The sequence below is a fragment of the Xyrauchen texanus genome, chromosome 31, assembly GCF_025860055.1.
Source record: "Xyrauchen texanus isolate HMW12.3.18 chromosome 31, RBS_HiC_50CHRs, whole genome shotgun sequence".
Taxonomy (NCBI): Eukaryota; Metazoa; Chordata; class Actinopteri; order Cypriniformes; family Catostomidae; genus Xyrauchen; species Xyrauchen texanus.
Window position 1 is genome coordinate 929,517 of NC_068306.1, and position 21,135 is coordinate 950,651.

General features: G+C 38.0%; 3 protein-coding genes across 7 annotated transcripts in view; 2 read left to right on the forward strand and 1 right to left on the reverse strand.

Moving 5' to 3' along the window:
- Positions 1–5,882, reverse strand: part of LOC127624957 (zinc finger protein 501-like) — a 256,003-nt gene extending 250,121 nt beyond the window's left edge. For 2 of the 4 annotated variants that reach the window (XM_052099933.1, XM_052099936.1), the window contains exon 1: positions 5,824–5,882. The gene's annotated coding sequence lies outside the window, so the exon portion shown is untranslated. Of the gene's footprint in view, positions 1–4,185; positions 4,317–5,823 lie in introns of those variants that run through there. The other 2 variants (XM_052099929.1, XM_052099937.1) reach the window with 2 other exon arrangements.
- The window catches only part of LOC127624949 (zinc finger protein 271-like), a 120,913-nt gene that overhangs the window by 74,151 nt on the left and 25,627 nt on the right, over positions 1–21,135 (forward strand). The window lies entirely within an intron of this gene.
- On the forward strand, positions 233–19,806 carry LOC127624946 (zinc finger protein 271-like). 2 transcript variants are annotated; one of them, XM_052099879.1, is made up of 3 exons: positions 233–368; positions 14,262–14,772; positions 15,898–19,806. In XM_052099879.1, exons 2-3 carry the CDS (start codon positions 14,262–14,264, stop codon positions 18,225–18,227), a joined length of 2,841 nt encoding a protein of 946 aa, XP_051955839.1. In that variant the 5' UTR covers positions 233–368; the 3' UTR covers positions 18,228–19,806. The 2 variants fall into 2 exon arrangements, 1 of the variants encoding a protein (XP_051955839.1); XR_007968231.1 differs by lacking the exons at positions 14,262–14,772; positions 15,898–19,806 and adding exons at positions 4,804–5,036; positions 5,145–5,436 and having other exon boundaries at positions 238–368.

The following is a 21,135-nucleotide window of genomic DNA, read 5'->3' on the forward strand; positions in this document are numbered from 1 at the left end:
ATATACTTTAATGTTCAAAAAACACATTGTTTTTCATACTGCACATTTATTTTCCCTGCTCTTCATACTCTAGCTGAAATGCTCTGATTTACCTCCTGTCTCTTTAAAGCCCCCCTTTCTGAAAAGCCCAGTCTGCTCTGATTGGTCAGCTGGCCTACTCTGTTGTGATTGGTCAACCACGTAGAGCATGTGTTGGAAATGTAACGCCCCTTATCATAAACGAGGTTCAGCTCCCGAGTCTTGCTGAGCAGCTGTAAACACTATTGTAACTATGGCATCAGTGGCGTCGATAATGAAAGTTTGGAAGAACTAGCTGAACGACCAGAACCACTTTCACAAGCACGACTTGAGCAGGACGTTTCACAGAGGTAAGTTTTACTTTTGTAGCCTTCTTACAAGTACAATGTCGATATTCTGACCTGACAAAGATTCAAGTAAAAGACATGTAGTGCATCTAAATCAGTCATCTTTTTCTGAAATGGGTGTAGCCGAACCTTTTTCACCCGAGATATGAACGAAGAACAGAGGCTTACTCACAGTTAGTGATCAAGTTAGCCGTGGACTACCATGAATAGCAAAACTATTTCAACACAATAACATTGGCTATCAGGTTAGCAGAGGCCTACAGCTGTGCACTGGGTGTACACCGTTGTTACATCCCAAAACTCCTCATTTGAACTCTCGATAGCAGACAAATCCACAAATAATCAAGCATACTTACAGGTTGTTATACTGAAGTGCCAGATTGTCCCAAAATAGTGGGAACTGCACCAACTTTCTTGGGTAAAAGACTAAAAAAATCCAGCAAATATAATTTTTTTTAAATGTTGGCCCCCCCGACCAAAGATTTTCCTAGTCGACTAGTAGTCGATAGTTTAAGCCATTAGTCAACTAGTCACACGTTTATGATATTATTTTAATTACTTATATATATATTTGGGCATCAGAAAATGGTTTAAGTTCCAGGGCTGAGAAAGAATGTTATAAGTAACATTGTAAAGTAGAACAGTGTTAGCAAAGAAATACCAAACCATGATAACGAGCCTTTAAAATATTTATTTTACAAGCGCACGAATGATGCGAGCAGCAGTGACACCGGCAAAAGATGTAATGATTATGTGTCAGAAAAACCAGCAAGGAGACTGTCTGAACATTTTGTTAATTTAGAGAAAAATGCACATTAGGGTTGTGCCAACAGTTTATGATCTCGGGAATCGACGATGGTCAGAGTGATCGCATATAGCTGATACCTTTGACCGTGTCAAGCTTTTTTTCCCATGTATTACATTATTATTATTATTATTAGGCTATTATTATCAAATTAATATTACATATAATTTGCCAGTAGACACACACTTAATGAAACACTCTTTATTATATTATTAAGAACAGATGACAGAAAAGAATCTATGCCCATGTCTGCTTGTACGGAGGTGTGCAGTCTTGTGGAACACCCGTCACGTAAAGGGTTCTTACTCTTTCTTTGTTTCTGTTTTCTGATTTTTTTTTGTTGCAAGAACAGTATCATCTATGAGAATGCTGTAAATGACCTCAGATATCTAAGTCAGGAGGTAGGTTGAGTTCAGTTCACTTCAATTCCACAGAGCAGTTTATTGTGAACGCAACTCTGCAGCCTGTAAAAAATTACAAAATATATAAAATAAAAAATATATTTTTTAAAAAGTTCACCTCGAACCATGGTTTATATTTCAGTGATTATTATCTTCATTATAATTATTATGTTTACATTTAGAAATTTACAAAAGTCATTTTCCACATTCTTGCCTGATGGTAAATGTTTATATATATATACACACTGTATATATATCTCGAGTTCGATACATTTTAGGCACAGACCGAATTCCCTCTAAACAATCGAGTATCGAAAAATGTCTTGTCGTTCGGTACCCAATTTCGATAACTAAGGGTTTCATCTCATCAACGTCAACGATAAGCATGTAGCATGCTAGATGTACCCAAATCGAAAAGTGCCAGTGATTGGCTGTGTTTAGACGTCAAGGAAAAACAATATTTTTATGCCGGTTATGTCCGGAGATGCGGTTCACACATGAGGCTGTAGTGTGTATGCGTCTCAAACCCCATACATGTGAAAGATGTGGAAAAGATCAAAAGTGTGGCAAAATTTCATCAGGCTCGATGCCAACAGCACGTGATGCAATATTCGTGACAAGATAATTGCTGCCAAGACCGGCAACATGACAAATCTGATGAAGCACTTGGCAGTGCACGGAATAAACTTAAGAGCAGAAAGTTGCTCCGTCTTCAACTGCAAGACGACCGAGCCGGTGCAGTCATCCTCTCATCGTCCTCATGCCACAGAGCTTCCTCCAACATGCCAACCACACGAGTCCTCTAAAACTACTGATGAATGCAGCGCCGCTATGACTGGGACTCCGACAGGTAAAGTTAATATTTAGCAAACAAACCAACAAAATAATTCGGCTAACTTGTATTGGTACATGCTTGTGTACATGTTAAATTAACATTTCTGTGTGAGGTGACATAGTCCTATAAACTGGGACCTACGTAACATTAGATATTGTTTGGATGTATGGCTGTAGAGAGCTAGCTAAATCAATGCTAAAAATGATTTAAGGTTGACAGTAACTGATCAAGTTTAACTCACATTAAACTAACAATCTTAATAAACCATATTTGTTATTAGGGCTGGCTGAATTAACAGTTTAGCTTTCTTGTTGTTGTTTTTTCCTCTTCACATTAATGTTATAGCCTCTGGCCCTGCCAACCCTTGCATGAGGAGACCAGAAGGATCAGGAGATTCTTTGAGTCTATAAAAAAAAAAGTCAACAAACTGAAAAAAAATAAAACCGAAGGTTTTTTTAGGTAATGTGTAATGTACGTAATCTTGTTCAAAATGATTTCATAAAATTGGTATCGAAAAAAGTATCGAAGTCAAGGTATAGGCATCACAATGTTTTTAATGATATATATATATTATTGTTTTGATCACTTCATTATTTTAATTGCTTTTTCATTTAGTTTGGAGTTCAGTTTGAATTTAGAAATGTATTTGAGTTAAGTTTAAAAAAAAAAAAAAAATCAATGTAAAATCACTAAAGCAAGAATATTCAATGGACATTTTACATGCACAAAGAGCTATATTACACACTAAAGTAAAGGTAAAATCAACAAAACATAATAGGGCCTCTTTAATAAAAAATGTACATGGGTACAGGGTTTTTTTGTGGATATACGAGTTAATTAGACACAATTTTACAGGTATGAATCTTTAATACAAGTATGTTTAAATGACAGTTTCGGGTTATTGTTACAGTGAGATTGCTCCTCACTGTTAGGAAAGAATGATGCTGTTATTAAAACACATTAAAGAGCAAAAACCTCTGACATTTCCAGCGGACTTTATTTAATAATTAGGGGTGCGCCGATCCGATATTCAGTCCGATACTGGCCAAAATCACTGGATCGGATATTGTAGGAGTCGGGGGAGTATATTTCCATACGATCACGGACTTAAACTGTCATACAAATGCTTAACACCTGAGCAACATGCCGTGAAGAGAGATGAGCATCACGCAGGGTTGCCAGATTTTCACAACAAAATCCCACGCATTTGCTGCTCAAAACTATCCCTTTCAAGAGGAGGAAAAACTCGGACTTGGCAACACTGGCGTCACGTGAACAGTAGCTAGAACGCGAGTGATAGATAGGTGAGACCTGTCAGCACTATCAGCATGTCAGCTGTGTGGAGTTATTTTAAACTCAAGAAAAAAAAAAACCAAGCCGAGTGCAATTTATGTAACATAAGCGTTTCGAGAGGTGGTAGCAGCAACACCAGGAACTTGATTAAACACTTGTAGAAGCATCATGTAGCTGTTTGGAAAGTTTGGAGTGCATCTGGACTGTGATCTGTGTAATTCTTCCTCTCATCAGTCAAAACTTAATTTTGCGCTAACTGCAGTGCTGCTCTCACGCGCCATCATTAGTTTAATGTGATCTCATACGTTAAATGAGAACGAACCATGTTGTCGACTAAACGTTTCAGCCCTACATGTGACCAGTAACAAAACAAACTACATCAGACGATAATGAGCTTCTTTTAAAGTCATTAAAACACCAAAGAGATAAAAACGACATGCACAGAAAAATCTAAATCTGTCAATGTAAAACACACAAAACACGTACCGATTAAGGATGGCTGGCGCGAAACAGACGTTCCGAAGCTTTGCGAGATCCCGAAGCAAAGATGATTCGAAACACTGATCCGAAGCGTGATTCAAAACACCCACGTCACGTGACAACGGCTAAATGAAGCGTCTAAGTGTTTCATCAGGTGGAGTGCTCCGCCGAATCAGGGTTTCATTGATTGGTCGGTTCGGGAACAAATCACACAATCACACAGTATAAAAGTTTTGTCAACGCATTTTCATATCGTGGGTTTTTGTGAGAGGAGTTTGGTTTTGAGATAGTGGATTTTTGGTGATATAGTGACATTTATAGTGCGATTTGTTTAGTTATATTTAGGATTTAATTTACATTTACACATTGACTTAGAGACACACAGAGTACATATAGTGACACATGAATAGATGCATTGATAGAAATATATATATATATATATATAGATTAATAGATAGATACATATATTACAGATACATATAGATTATTAGATAGATAGGCTACATATAAAATGGATAGATAGAAATGGAGGCTCCACAGAAGAGATGCCGTACATCTGTGGTGTGGGAGCATTTCCATTTGGAAACCCCAAATAAAGTGAGATGTGTGTATTGTGATCGGCAGCTCGCCTACTGCAACAATACATCATCCATGATGCGCCATTTGAGGAGCATTCATCCTGCCATTCTGCAGGGTGCAGAGGATGGTAGTGTTCCCCCTGTACCAAGGCCTGCTACTGACACTGCTGGACCCAAGGTTTAAAAATGTGGCTTTTGGAAATCCTGCCAAAGCCCTGGATGCTGAAAAGCACATCACACTGGAGTATGCTTCACTGATGCGTTCAAACACAACTCCTGGTGAGTTTCAGTCTATGTTATCTTATGTAATGTGATTCATGAAATTTATACTTCATATGTGTTGTCAGTTTATGATTTGTTACTAATTGCCGTTTTCTTTTAATTCAGAACCACAAATGTCAACATCAGGCCCATCATCAACACCAATTGAAACACAAGACAGTTTATGGGAACATTTTGACAATCGTATCCGTGAGACCCAGATGATACACAATCCTACAGCTGATGCCACAGTGGAAGTGAAAAAATACCTCAGCGATGCGTTTTTGCCCAGAACTCATGATCCTCTAACTTACTGGAAAGAGAGAGCAGTAATCTTTCCTCATTTGTATGTCCTAGCTAAAAAATATCTTTGTATGCCAGCAACAAGTGTCCCTTGTGAGAGAATTTTTTCAAAGGCTGGAGAAATTATCTGTAAAAAAGAAGTAGGCTGAGTCCTTCAACAGCAGAGAAATTAATATTTTTGAATAAAAATCTATAAGAAAGGGAGACATTGTGGCTTGATTTATTTTTATTAATATTCATTTTTCATGACCAAAATCACATTATGCAATGTGAAGAGACTACAGGTTACAAGCTTCATATATTACAAAAATACAAAAAAAAAAACAACACATTTTTTTATTAGCTCTTTGTAAAGGTTGTTTCAGATCAACACCTGCAAGTGACCACTAGGTGTCACCGTGGAGACGGGTTTCGGATTGATTGGAAGCCTCGAAACAAAATGGCACATTTGCTTCGACTGTTTCATTGCTTCACGAAGCCTCGATCTGCCCATCACTAGTACCGATTTTAGCGCTCAAACGGTGTTGTGGATCTCAGGTCTTCTTCTTCTTCTTGTGTTTTCTGCAACTTCTGGTTAATGTCCGCCTCCTGCTGGACTGGAGTGTTGATGCGTCGAAATAGTTGAAAAGCGACTGAGAGAGGAGTTGAACATCCCGAAGGAAACTAACTCTTAAAGGGGCAGGACTAACATTTCCAATACCTTTATTTTTACAACAAAATAGACTTATAGCAGATATTTAATAATAAAACAAAGATGATGATTCAACAAGTGATTCAATAAATTGTCCATTGCTGCCAAAGGTGAGCTGCAGGTTCACCACTACCGGTGAAGAGCTGCAAACATCTGGCAAACATTTGCAGCGTATCACAAGCTCATTTGCATGTGGAAATAATGAGTGGAAGATTTGTGGCAAGTTTGCATCTTGTTTGCTAGAACTAGATTTTTTTTAGGGTCGTTCAGGCTTTCAAGAAACAGGAAAATTTCACGACTTTATATAATTTAACGTGTAGGACGTTTGAGTTGAAGGGATGTGCATGCAGATATAAAATCAGTGATTAAATGAGCAATGTTTACTCACTAAAATGAGGTGATTTCCTATTATATCAATGTTTGGATATAGCAATATTGTGGCACAGTGGCCTCACTGTTATGACATCATCAGTAATCCAGTTCTATAATATAAATGGACAATAACTATATTATAAATTGGACATATTGACTGAGGAATGTTGTTGTGATGACATCACAATCAGCTCAGTTTGTGGCTTTCCCACTTCAAAACTGGTTCCGGCGCCGGTGGCTGATTGTCTCAGATTTGGAGGCTACTGAGGTTCATCACCCGGATTGAGGTGTGTAATTGTGACACCATGAGGAATTAAAGAGCAATGGGAATTGGACATGTCAAATTGGGGAGAAAGGGGGATAAAATTGTATATTGAATAACTTGTTGAATCATCATCTTTGTTTTATTATTAAATAACTGCTGTAAGTCTATTTTGCTATAAAAAATAAAGGTATTGGAAATGTTAATCCTGCCCCTTTAAGAGTTAGTTTCCTTCGGGATGTTCTTCTTCTTCTTCTTTCAAGTTTAATGGCAGTTGGCAAACCAAACTTTAATGGTGCATTCCCGCCACCTACTGGATTGGAGTGTGGATAACGTTATGGAAGTAGTGACCTAAATCCTGTTACTTAAATGAGTGTCTTTTAAAAAATTAAATACTTCTTCATATATTTTAAATTGCTTTGGGCCATTATCTAATAATGCTTGGATAGACAAAACTTCCATTTCCATTTTTCTTAATGCTTGAAATAATTTAAATCTTTCTCTTGCATAAGCCTCACATTTTAATAATACATGTTCTACTGTTTCCATATTTTCGGAACTGCATTTGTCACAATACCCTGTCTGGTGTTTCCCAATCCTGACCATACTTTGATTTAGTAGACAATGGCCAATGCGCATTCTTGAAATTATAACATCCTTCCTCCTATTTCCAAAATTCCTTCTTTCAAAACCAACTGTTTCTTGAATTTTGTATAAATGTCGACCCGTATTTCCACTATCCCACTCCTTCTGCCATTTCTTCCTAATTTCCTTTGCTATTATACTTTTTATCTCAGTCTTACTCAATGCAATTTTAATATCAACTTCTTGAAATTTTATGGCCTGTTTGGCTAAACTATCCACCTCTTCATTTCCTGCCACCCCCATATGTGCTGGTATCCAAAGAAACTGAATAATGATTCTCAATTGTCTGATTCTAAAAAGACTTTGTAATATTTCAAAAATTAAATCCTGTCTAGCTATAGAAGTACCACTTGCTATACTTTCAATTGCAGATAAAGAGTCAGTGCATGTAACTGATCTGATTGGCTGAACTTCTTCGACCCACTGTAATGCTAATATAATTGCTATTAATTCTGATGTAAATACTGAGATGTGATCTGAAGTTCTTTTCAAAATGTTGACTTTAAATTGCGGTATGAAAACTGCTGCAGATGTTATACCAGAATCTGGATCTTTTGAGCCATCAGTATATATCTGGATGGCACTATAATATATATGATCTATGTAATCTTGTACCTTTACTCTATCCAGGATATTCTCATCATTATGTTTGTCTTTATGTAACTGGATATCTATAGAAGGTATTGGGGATGTTCAACTCCTCTCTCAGTCGCTTTTCAACTATTTCGACGCATCAACACTCCAGTCCAGCAGGAGGCGGAAATTCACCAGAAGTTGCAGAAAACACAAGAAGAAGAAGACCTGAGATCCACAACACCGTTTGAGCGCTAAAATCGGTACGTGTTTTGTGTGTTTTACATTGAGAGATTTAGATTTTTCTGTGTATGTTGTTTTTATCTCTTTGGTGTTTTAATGACTTTAAAAGAAGCTCATTATCGTCTGATGTAGTTTGTTTTGTTACTGGTCACATGCAAGAGGTGAGAAAAACAACAAAACAGTTGAGAACCAGTAGATTATTTACACTTTCTGTCTGTCTGTGGCTAAACTCAAGCACTTTAAATTAAGATTCTCGTGTTGGCAGATATACATTTTCATTTTGATATGAATCGGTCTTTGTCAGACACGTGGGGTTTGTTGTGTGTGACGTCACCGCGGCGCCATTTTCGTGACTGACTGACTGACTGACTGACTGAGTGAGTGAGAATTAAAGAGATTGCAAGAGTAGAAGTACATAAGATAACACTAAGACAACTAATAAGATAACTAAAATAAAAGGCATGACCTAAAGTGTTAGTTTCTGCACTTTAATGTTAGTGATTACTTGCATTCACAAATATATAAATTATATAATATTCTGTTCATGTGATTTGAACAGTTAACACTACTGTAATTGTCAAAATATGTAAGTATTAAGCCTTACCAATGTGTTCGTTTTCATACTTTATTTAGCTGTCAAAGTGAATAAAAAAAACAATACATTTATGAAATTTTTTGTCAAACATGCTTTATTGTTAATGCAAGGCTGGTCGAGCAGGATAAAGCATCAGCACATTGCAATAGATGGACACAGCGGAAGGAGTACAAACAAAGTTGCATACATTGAAATTAAGTTTAACTTCAGAACATCAGACAAAAAAAAAGTGCAAAATGATGGGACCCCATGACAAGGGTTGAAAACCACTGTACTACACTACAGTTGGACATTGGTTTGTCAGCGCAAAACAGACAGTGACGATCTTATCTAAAAATGTGATATCCTCACCTTCACATGGGAGGATCATGTTGATGGGTATGGTTCCTGTTAAAAGGTTTTATTTTTGACAAATATTTCCAATCACTCTTTCAACATGGATTCTTAGGTGAGCTACTTTTCTTGTCTCCTCCACATCTCTTGCAGCTAGCTGACAGTAACCCCTTGTAAAGGCTGGGAGTTTGACCTCTGCACACAACATGCCAACACTTTCCTTTATATCAAAACCTCTATCAGCCAATACAATGTCCCCTGGCAACAATTTTTCAAGAAAACCACTATTTTCTGTAATGTGTTTATCACTTGTACGGCCACCCCACCCTTTTGATATGAAACAAATAGATCCCTTCGGTGTAATACCTATCTTGTATATATAATACCTTGTAGCTGGAAAACGTTTGAGCATGTGCTTTCAGATTTGATGGTTTCTCTGTGAAAATCTCAAAACAGTCAATGATCACTGCTACTCTGCGTCCAAAGGACTCCACAAATTGGTGAGGCATAATTTTTTGTAAAGTGTCTCTTTTTGGCCATATGATGGAACGCTCAGGTTTGCATACATAAATGACACAATTTCATGAAATGTTCTGTATACTGTCTTTGGGGAAACACGAAAGAGATGGGCTAGATGTTGTGCAGGCAGAATTGGTCTGAGGCGCATAAAGGTTATGAGAAGCATTTGAAATGGACTAAGAACTTTCTTCTTTTGGTCTGACATGAGAGGCACCAAAAAATTTAGTAAGGCCATAAAGGTTCCCAGGTTTGGCAGTCCTGTGTAGTACTTAACTTTATCATCATTGTCTCCAAAAAAACTATCAGACATCCTGTGCTCATCAAGTTCACGTCGCAGCTGTACGTTTTCTTCCAACAGGCGGTTAACTTCTGCAGATCTGTGCACACATAAGTTACATTCTGTTTGTGTCACAGCCATCCCTTGAGTTGTGTGGGTCCCTTCCTCAGTGTGTTGCTCGCCATGTCCTACAGCATCATGTGTCTCCTCCTCAGTGTGTTGCTCACCATCTCCAGCTGCTTGTGTCTCCTCAGCATGTGGCACAACATCTCCATCAGCCTCTTGTGTCTCCTCAGTGTTTCGCTCACCACCTCTTTCAGCTGGCTGCAGTGTGTTTTTTCTTTCCTCCCTCTTCGTCTTGCCGAGCGTGTAGTCTTGGTGTGAGAGATTTCTGTGTGACCCAGATGGAGGGCAGGTGCCCAGTCTGGGTCAGTCTCCATCATCTCATATGCAAGTTGACCTGCAATAACATGAAAAAGTTTTTATCTTCAAAACATGGGACCAAAAGTGTTAACATTAATCATAGATTATACTAAAGTATTAGTACAGACACTGAGCAAATATAATTCAGCTAAAAAATATTTTAATACTGAAAAAGTATTAAAACAGTGCTGCACTTTTCAGACTGCAAGTCACACCGAGGTGAAATTAAAATGTTCTGCAAAAACACAGTGAGTAACGTTAACTTTCAAGCCTTACAAATTGTTAAATTTACCTTTTTCCATTCTAAATCTATATCCATTTAGTTGACATTGCAGTTCAGAATCAGAATCAAAATCAGCTTTATTGCCAAATATGCTTACACATACAAGGAATTTGTCTTGGTGACAGGAGCTTCCAGTCTACAACAATACAAACAATACCAAAAACAGCAGCAAGACATAGGTAATTAAAAACAGAAAAGAACACAATATAAATAATTATACATATACGTACATACACTCACCTTCATACATACCCACATACACACACGTAGTGCAAATCTAATACAATCTGTATATAAAGAACAAAAAACTGTATATTATGTACAGAGCAATGTAAGTAATGGCAGAAGTGGATATGTTGGATAATATAAATTAAAATTAAACTGTGTATTGCACATCATTATTGCTCAATGGGGCAATTTAATTGTTCATTAGATGGATGGTCTGAGGGAAAAAACTGTTCCTGTGTCTGACGGTTCTGGTGTTCAGAGCTCTGAAGCGCCGGCCAGAAGGCAACAGTTCAAAAAGGTAGTGGGCAGGGTGAGTGGGGTCCAGAGTGATTAGCCTTTTTCCTCACTCTGAAAGTGTATAGTTCTTGAAGGGGGGGCAGGGGGCAACCAATAATCCTCTCAGCAGACCGAACTGTCCTTTGTAGTCTTCTGATGTCTGATTTCGTAGCTACACCAAACCAGACAGTTATTGAAGTGCAGAGGACAGACTCAATGACTGCTGAGTAAAGTACAAAGTAAGGTACAAACCCCAAAAATAATAAGTGCTGTAGTGAAGTAAAATAATTATTTTATAGCCCTGTGTAAGACGATTGCATAACATTTTACAGTATAAACAATAAAAGACTAATACTTCAAATTTGTCAACTTTGTCAACATCATCAACTTTATGTCTTACCTTTATGAAAATGTTGAGAGCAGACATACATAAACGGAGATATGTTTGTAAAGGTGATGTTTTTGCGTCGCACAGCTCCAACCCAGGCCATCCGACGCCTTTTTGTTACGTCCGCGACATGCTGTCCATGTCCTTTCTTCAAAGTGGGAAAGCTAAAAAACCTTTCCCCGTTGTTTAGTTTGTGACCCTTTCTGTCGTGAGACTTACTATTGCAGCCTATCACACAACAAGAACGCACCATTTTATCACATTTATGAACACAATTCTCCAAGCAGAATACACCAGCATTGATACCTTACAAATGGCGGCTACGCCCATAATGCACTTTGCGATTCACGAGTGTGACGTCACCTGACAATGACCGATTGAATCTGCCAGTTTGATCCTATTATTAAATAAAGTCCGCTGGAAATGTCAGAGGTTTTTGCTCTTTAATGTGTTTTAATAACAGCATCATTCTTTCCTAATAGTGAGGAGCAATCTCACTGTAACAATAACCCGAAACTGTCATTTAAACATACTTGTGTTAAAGATTACCTGTAAAATTGTATCTAACATATGAACATTATTTTAAGAGGCCCTATTATGTTTGGGGGGGTTTATCTTTCCTTTAGTGTGTAATATAGCTCTTTGTGCATGTAAAATATAAAGTTACAAAAGGGAGTTATTCTCTCCCACAGACAACACTACTCAAGAACTACAAGAAACGGGCTGTTTGTAGTCCAGCCATTTCTTCTGTAAAGTATCTACCTTACTATGTAACATTTGCATATTGCCCGCCTACAGGCTTCTTTGGTCCGTCATCAAACAAATGTAGTTTAGTGTCATCCCCAACTCTTACAAGCTGAATGAGTGCCAATACTTTGAAACAATAGCAAAGAATTTATGTTTTACCCAGTCAACTTAAACTCATTCTCTCTCTCTCTCTCTCTCTCTCTCTCTCTCTCTCTCTCTCTCTCTTTTCCTTTTTCTACTTTTGGCCATATAGTGTATATAAGGCTTGCATATATATATATATATACATACACTATATGGCCAAAAGTTTGTGGACACCATATGTGCTTGATGAACCTTCAATTTCCTTTAGTGCAATAACTTCCACTCTTCTGACTCCCTGTGCCAATGCATTGATGAATTAAACAGTTGGATGTGCCAAAACTTTCTTCAGTTAAACAAAGACAACTGAAGTCATTGTGTTTGGAAACAAAGATGACGTTCTCAAGGTGAATGCATACCTTGACGCTAGGGGTCAAACAACTAAAAATCAAGTCAGGAATCTTGGTGTGTCTCTACAGTCAGACCTTAGTTTCAGTAGTCATGTCAAAGCAATAACTAAATCAGCATACTATCATCTGAAAAATATTGCAAGAATTAGATGCTTTGTTTCCAGTCAAGACCTAGAGAAACTTGTGCATGCTTTCATCACCAGCAGGGTGGATTATTGTAATGGACTCCTCACTGGCCTTCCCAAAAGACCATAAGACAGTTGCAGCTCATACAGAACGCTGCTGCCAGGATTCTGAGCAGAACCAGAAAATATGAACATATCACACCAGTCCTCAGGTCTTTACACTTGCTCCCAGTTACATTTAGGATTGATTTTAAAGTATTATTACTGGTATATAAATCACTCAATGGGCTAGGACCTCAATATATTGCAGATATGCTCACTGAATATAAACCCAACAGATCACTCAGATCATTAGGATCACATCAGCTAGAAATACCAAGGGTTCACTCTAAGCAAGGAGAGTCTGCTTTTAGCTATTATGCCAGCCGCAGCTGGAACAGCTTCCAGAAGAGATCAGATGTGCTTCTACAGTAGTCACATTCAAATCCAGACTCAAAACACATCTGTTTAGCTGTGCATTTACTGAATGAGTACTGTGCCACTGTGTGTCTGACTGTTTGTACTGTATTTTATTTTATTTTATTCTAAACTGTTTCAATTAATCTTATTCTTTTATTCTTATTTTAATCTCTTCTATGTAAAGCACTTTGAATTACCATTGTGTATGAAATGTGCTATATAAATAAACTTGCCTTGCCTTCTGGGTAGGCTTTCCACTATACTATATGTAGTGTCATGGATGCAGGGATTTGCTCCCATTCAGACACAAGTGCAACACTGAGGTCCGGCACTGATGCTGGACATGGCTTGCAGTTGACATTCCAATTCACCCCAAAGATGTTCAGTGGGGTTCAGGTCTGGGCTTTGTGCAGGCCAGACACCGTAAACCATTTCTTTATGGACTTTGCTTTGTGCACAGGGGCATTTTCATGCTGAAATAAATAAGGGCTCTCCCCAAAATGTTGCCATAAAGTTGGAAGCACCGAATGCCCTAGAATGCCATTGGTTGGAGTAGATTTGTGATTTATCTTCACTGGCATTAACGGAGGAACCAAACTCTATAATTAGAAGGGGGTGTCCTTTTTGGACATATAGTGTATGTGTATATATGAGGTGGTGGTGGTGTAGTGGTCTAATGCACATAACTGATAAACTGGTAATCAGAAAGTTGGTGGTTCGAGCCCCACAGCCACCACCATTGTGTCCTTGAGCAAGGCACTTAACTCTAGGTTGCTCCGGGGGGATTGTCCCTGTAATAAGTGCACTGTAAGTTGCTTTGGATAAAAGCGTCTGCCAAATGCATAAATGTAAATGTAAATATATGAAACCAAGCACACATTTATATTTATACCATCTCAGAAACAGTTATTTTGTTTAACAGCGCTATTCTTGTGTATAATCATATAATAATAATGTTTTTGAGTTTGATGAAAGTCAGTCCATTATAATGATGATGTTTTTGTGTTCAGATGTTCATCATGAGAGAGCAGGTGGATGTGATTCATGCTGGAGAACAGCAGATGCTGCAGACACCAGTGAAGATTGAAGTGAAGCAGGAGATAAAAGAAGAAATCACAACAGAGGAACAACTCAGTGATGATGATGATGATGATGAACAGCAGATGCTGCAGACACCAGTGAAGATTGAAGTGAAGCAGGAAGAGATAAAAGAAGAAAATACAACAGAAGAACAACAGACTGATGAAGATGATGATGATGAACAGCAGCTGCTGCAGACACCAGTGAAGCAGGAAGAGATAAAAGAAGAAAATACAACAGAAGAACAACAGACTGATGATGATGATGATGAACAGCAGATGCTGCAGACACCAGTGAAGATGTGTTCAGTGAAGCTGCTGGACTGCAGGAACCTGATGAAGATGAGAGGAGAAACCACAGCTGTGGTACAACAGCGTGATGATGAAACCACAGCAGAGGAACAACAGAGTGATGATGATGAAGATGATTTTATGCCTTCAGGTATGTTTTCAATTGTTTAGGGAAAAAGTGTAAAAGGTGAATGGTGACTGAGGGTAAAATTCAGTCTATATGATTATTATCATGAAATGCAGTTTTGATTGTATAAATTGGGCGTTTCCTTGTGTCGATCACAGGACAACCATTGGATGATCTCATTAAAAGGTTAAAAGGGATAGTTTTGTAAAAACAGCCAATCAGCAACAGGGGGTGGTTCTTGCATGTGCACAGGATGGGGGGGGGGTAGCGAGAGGGAAATTAATTAGAAGAGCGATGACAGATCTGGCTGATGCAAACTTTCTAAAGGAGCACTGAAGGGAGGGGGTGTGTATTTTGGCAGTTGAGTTTGAATATCAACAGTGTTTCACAGGAATAATTTGACTTTGTTAGCAAGGTTTATACTTGTGTGATGCACGACATCTGAGTAGATGCATTTTTTTTTACCACAGAAGATTGGGTTATTTAATTGCATATTTATCTGACCTTAATGACAACCATTCTGATGTTTCTACACTGGAGGACGCACAAAATAATGTTTTCCACTGAGAAATACATGAACTGGGTTTGAATGTTATTTTAGACTAATGAAATTAAAAGAACGGTAAATCTCAGAACTTTATTTTTGTACCCCCATTGTCACTTCACATACCTCAGTTTGGGAAACACTGTAGTAGAGGAATATAGCTGATAAAATGTGTCTGATCAGAAAGTAAAAGTTTTTTCCACATTCTGGTGGTTGGGAGCAGAGGTATTCAAGCCTTAATATACTTTTTAATAGGAGATAAAAAGTAATGGAGACCTGTGGAAAGTTGCATTTATAAACTTTGAAGTGTTGCTAAAAATATGACTCTTCGTGTGCTCTCTAGACATTTACATTTAAAGAACAAATTGGCATATTGTGTTGTCTTCAAGTTTTTCCTAAATATTCTGTATTTGGTTATAAAAAAAAGTCTTAAATTTAGCTTTATAAACCTGAAGGAAACCTGTATAAATATAATCCTTTTGCACTGCAAACATCACAAATATATACTGGACATTTGTCGTCTTATACATTTAAAGGGTTAAAAAACAATTTATTTAAATGTGTCCCTCTTGAATAAATGTGTCAACTTAATGTGTTTATTGTAGAGCTGATGGAAGTAAGAGAAGAACACGAAGAGCTGAAGGAACTGGAGGAGGAACAGCATGATTTCATAACGGGAGGAAAATCTTTAAGTGGCTCAAAGACAGAAGACAATTTCTCACCTAAAAATCCTCAAAAAACAGCCAAGAAATCTTTCACCTGCTCTCAGTGTGGAACATGTTTCACATGTAAAAACAAACTTAATATACACATGAGAGTTCATACTGGAGAGAAACCTTACACATGCCATCAGTGTGGAAAAGGTTTTGCATATGCAACCAGTTTCAAGAGTCATCACATTTGTCACTCTGAAGAAAAGTCATTTGAATGTGATAAGTGTGGTAAAACATTTTTTCTGGCACAGTACCTAAAAACACATCTGAAAACTCACAGAAATGAGAAGCCTTACAAGTGTTCATTTTGTGAAAAGTGTTTTGCACATGTGTCCTATTTGAAAAAGCACCAGAAAATACATACCGGTGTGGCGGCTCATGTGTGCTTTGAATGTGGGAAGACCTTTATTACATCCGGCAACTTGAAACGGCACAAAATATTTCATACTGGAGAGAAACCATACAAGTGTTCACACTGTGGAAAGAGTTTCACTCAGTCAGAAAACCTGAAATTACACAATAGAATTCATACTGGAGAGAAACCATACAAGTGCTCACACTGTGAAAAGAGTTTCACTGTGGCACAAAGCTTGAAATCACACAATAGAATTCATACTGGAGAGAAACCTTACAAGTGCTCACACTGTGGAAAGAGTTTCACTCAGTCAGAAAACCTGAAATTACACAATAGAATTCATACTGGAGAGAAACCATACAAGTGCTCACACTGTGGAAAGAGTTTCACTCAGTCAGTAAACCTGAAAAAACATGAGAGATTTCATACTGGAGAGAAACCTTACAAGTGCTCACACTGTGAAAAGAGTTTCACTCAGTCAGAAAACCTGAAATTACACAATAGAACTCATACTGGAGAGAAACCATACAAGTGCTCACACTGTGGAAAGAGTTTCACTCAGTCAGTAAACCTGAAAAAACATGAGAGATTTCATACTGGAGAGAAACCATACAAGTGCTCACACTGTGAAAAGAGTTTCACTCGGTCAGAACACCTGAAAAGACATGAGAGAATTCATACTGGAGAGAAACCATACAAGTGCTCACACTGTGAAAAGAGTTTCACTGAGTCAAAAAACCTGAAAAGACATGAGAGAATTCATACTGGAGAGAAACCATACAAGTGTTCACACTGTGAAAAGAGTTTCACTCAGTCAGAAAACCTGAAAAGACATGAGAGAATTCATACTGGAGAGAAACCATACAAGTGTTCACACTGTGAAAAGAGTTTCACTGAGTCAAAAAACCTGAAATCACACAATAGAATTCATACTGGAGAGAAACCATACAAGTGCTCACACTGTGAAAAGAGTTTCACACAGTCAAAAAACCTGAAAACACACGAGAGAATTCATACTGGAGCGAAACCTTACAAGTGCTCACACTGTGAAAAGAGTTTCACTCGGTCAGAAAACCTGAAAAGACACGAGAGATTTCATACTGGAGAGAAGCCTTACAAGTGCTCACACTGTGAAAAGAGTTTCACTGTGGCACAAAGCTTGAAATCACACAATAGAATTCATACTGGAGAGAAACCATACAAGTGCTCACACTGTGAAAAGAGTTTCACTCAGTCAGTAAACTTGAAAAAACATGAGAGATTTCATACTGGAGAGAAACCTTACAAGTGCTCACCCTGTGAAAAGAGTTGCACTGAGTCAAAAAACCTGAAAATACACGAGAGAATTCATACTGGAGAGAAACCATACAAGTGTTCACACTGTGGAAAGAGTTTCACTCGGTCAGAACACCTGAAAAGACATGAGAGAATTCATACTGGAGAGAAACCATACAAGTGCTCACACTGTGGAAAGAGATTCACTGAGTCAAAAAACCTGAAAATACATGAGAGAATTCATACTGGAGAGAAACCATACAAGTGCTCACACTGTGAAAAGAGTTTCACTCAGTCAGAAAACATGAAAAGACATGAGAGAATTCATACTGGAGAGAAACCATACAAGTGCTCACACTGTGAAAAGAGTTTCACTGAGTCAAAAAACCTGAAATCACACAATAGATTTCATACTGGAGAGAAACCATACAAGTGCTCACACTGTGAAAAGAGTTTCACTCAGTCAGTAAACCTGAAAACACACAAGAGAATTCATACTGGAGAGAAACCTTACAAGGGCTCACACTGTGAAAAGAGTTTCACACAGTCACATCAACTGAAAACACATGAGAGAATTCATAATGGAGAATAACCTTACAAGTGCTCACACTGTAGCCTTTAGCCTCCTCGTTAGTAGTTTGAAAGGCAGCCAAAAACCAAGTGGTAGAGATCAAGAGTGAGTTCTTGAAGGGACAGGCTGAGGTCATTATCTAGGAAGGCAATGAGAGTTAGGCGAGCAGGACCAAAGGGGCTGAGGCAGGAGACAAAGCCATGGTAGAGTCGGACAAAGGACAGAATCCGTCAAACTAGACAAGGCAGGCCGAAAGACAGACAGACAAAGATCAAAATAGAGAGCAAAAACTTTCAGGACTGACTAAGCAAACAGCACAAGACAGCATCTATCATGAGGCAGCAGACAATAAATCTGGCGTGAGACAGCAGAGGGGGAATAATTAGGAAGCAAACTAATCAAGGGAAGGTGGTACAGATTACAAGCAGCTGCAATAATAAGGGTTAAGCAAATCAGCAGGAGGATTGTGGGAGCAAATGTGATCGCAGTCATATGGAGCGTAGCATGATTGTTGGTGCTAGATTGGCATTTTTTTGTATTTCTGTAACTGCTGATCTCCTGGGATATTTATGCACAACAGTCTCTAGAATTTACTCTTTAAAAAATTTCCAGTGAGCGGGAGTTCTGTGGATGAAAATTGTGGTGAGAAGAATATCATCTCAGACACCTCAGTGGTGTGGTCTAAAGCACATAACTGGTAATCAGAAAGGCACTGGTTTGATCCCCACTGCCACCACCATTGTGTCCTTGAGCAAGGCACTTAACTCCAGGTTGCTCCGGCGGGATTGTCCCTGTAATAACTGCACTGTAAGTCGCTTTGGATAAAAGTGTCAGCCAAATGCACAAATGTAATGTAAAATGCATAAATACAGTACATTTGATTGAATAAGATGAGATAAAATGCGCTCACCCAAATGTTGCTGGTTTATGTTTTGGAGAAGAGTGTAAATGAACTATTGACAGAAAAGCTTAAACATGCGCGCTCCTCCAGAACTGGACCACGGACTGCTGATGCTGGTGCACGTGTTGAGTGTTGTTAAACTCACTGCTGACTTTTTTTTGCAGAAAGTGCTTGGACATTTTATCAAAATCATTTGGAAGGTCAGTTGAAAGTGACTGACTGGCGTCATCTAATCTCTAACTTCGTGCCGGGAGAGTCTGAGAAGTGGCGGTACACAAGATTAACTGCCAGTACTCTGTAAAATATAGAAGTGCAGCTACTGAGTACTGCTGCTTTTATCAGAATTGTTTCAGATGCAGGTTGTAGATTTAATTGACACAAGTAGAGACTGCTGACATACCAAAAGTTTAGACATTTTATGATTAACATTTTCTGAGTAAATAAAATCTAAAAGAAATTTCAATAGAAATAGAAGTCTGGTCACTTCAGATTTTCTTGTATAATGCAACAATATATTATTTTTAAGTTGATCAACAGCAGGACTGATTAATCAGATGTTGGTATTTTAAACACTCCAGTCCAGCAGGAGGCGGAAATTCACCGGAAGTTGTTTTGTGTTTGACATTATTTGTGATAATTTTATTTAGTTTGATGTTTATTTTTCTGTGAATGTTGTTTTTAATGTCTTTGTCTTTTTAATGGCTGTAAAGAAGCTCATTATCATCTTTATGAATAAGTTAAGTTAGCAAAGTAAAAGTTGCAAAAACTTGAAATACTCATTGTTGAATTCATTTTGTTTTCAATGCATCAGTAATATAATAAATACTTGAATCCATTAATACCACTGCAGTGCCTTTCTTTCTTTATTTCAGTTATGAAGACATTTTCTCTCAATACAATAGTATTTTGGCTTTGTGAAACAATGCAGATTTAACAAGTTTTTCCTGGGAGCTTTACAACACACCAATGCAGAACTATGAATGCAAACCAATGCGTTGGCGACTAAGCTGACCCCATGGCGTAGATTCGACACAGAAGTATTAACTGGCCTTTATTCTCAATCACATTCATCTTTTTCCATATTCAAAGTGAATGGTGACCGAGACGAACATGTAATGTGTTTTCATAAACATGAAAGTGAGTAAATATTGACAGACAGGGCTTTCAAGAAACAGGAAATATTCCCGACATTAAATAAATAATTACATGTGTAGGACGTTTGAGTTGAAGGGATATGCATGCAGATATAAAATCGTGATTAAATGAGCAATGTTTACTCACTGAAATGAGGTGATATAACAATATTGCAGCACAGTGGCTCCACTGTTATGATGTCATCAGTAATCCAGTTCTATATTATAAATTGGACATATTGACTGTGGAATGTTGTTGTGATGACATCACAATCCGCTCAGTTTGCAGCCTTTCCACTTCAAAACTGGTTCCGGCGCCGGTGGCTGATTGTCTCAGAAGTGGAGGCTACTGAGGTTCATCACCCAGATTGAGGCGTGTAATTGTGACACCATGAAGTATTAAAGGGCATTGGAAAGTGGGCATGTCAAATTTTTAAAAAAAAATCAATATTTAATCACTTGTTGACTTATTTTTTATTGAGATCATCATCTTTGTTTTATTATTAAATAACTGCTATAAGTCTATTTTGCTGTAAAAGTAAAGGTATTGGAAATGTTAGTCCTGCCCCTTTAAGAGTTAGTTTCCTTCGGGATGTTCAACTCCTCTCTCAGTCGCTTTTCAACTATTTCGACGCGAGGGGCGGCAAGGTGGGTGATCTTTCTTAGTTGCGGACGTTTAAGTGGTGTTTTTTCCAAATAATTGTTGATGGGATAAATTAATTGTCATACGTTATAGACTGCATGAGTTTTACATTGGATTGTTAACTAGAAGATAGATTTTGGAATAGTTCCCCATCGGTCGAATTTCGATTTCCTCTCACAAAATGAAACCGAATAAGGACAACAGCTCTGGTGGTGCCATTAAACGAAAAGAGAAGACGAGTTCTAAAACATC

What these genes read in the sequence shown, in the direction of transcription:
- LOC127624946 (XM_052099879.1), top strand. Translation starts at nt 14,262, where the DNA reads ATGTTCATCATGAGAGAGCAGGTGGATGTGATTCATGCTGGAGAACAG. An exon ending in AGATGATTTTATGCCTTCAG is followed by an intron (nt 14,773 to 15,897) that starts GTATGTTTTCAA and finishes TGTTTATTGTAG; the next exon opens with AGCTGATGGAAGTAAGAGAA.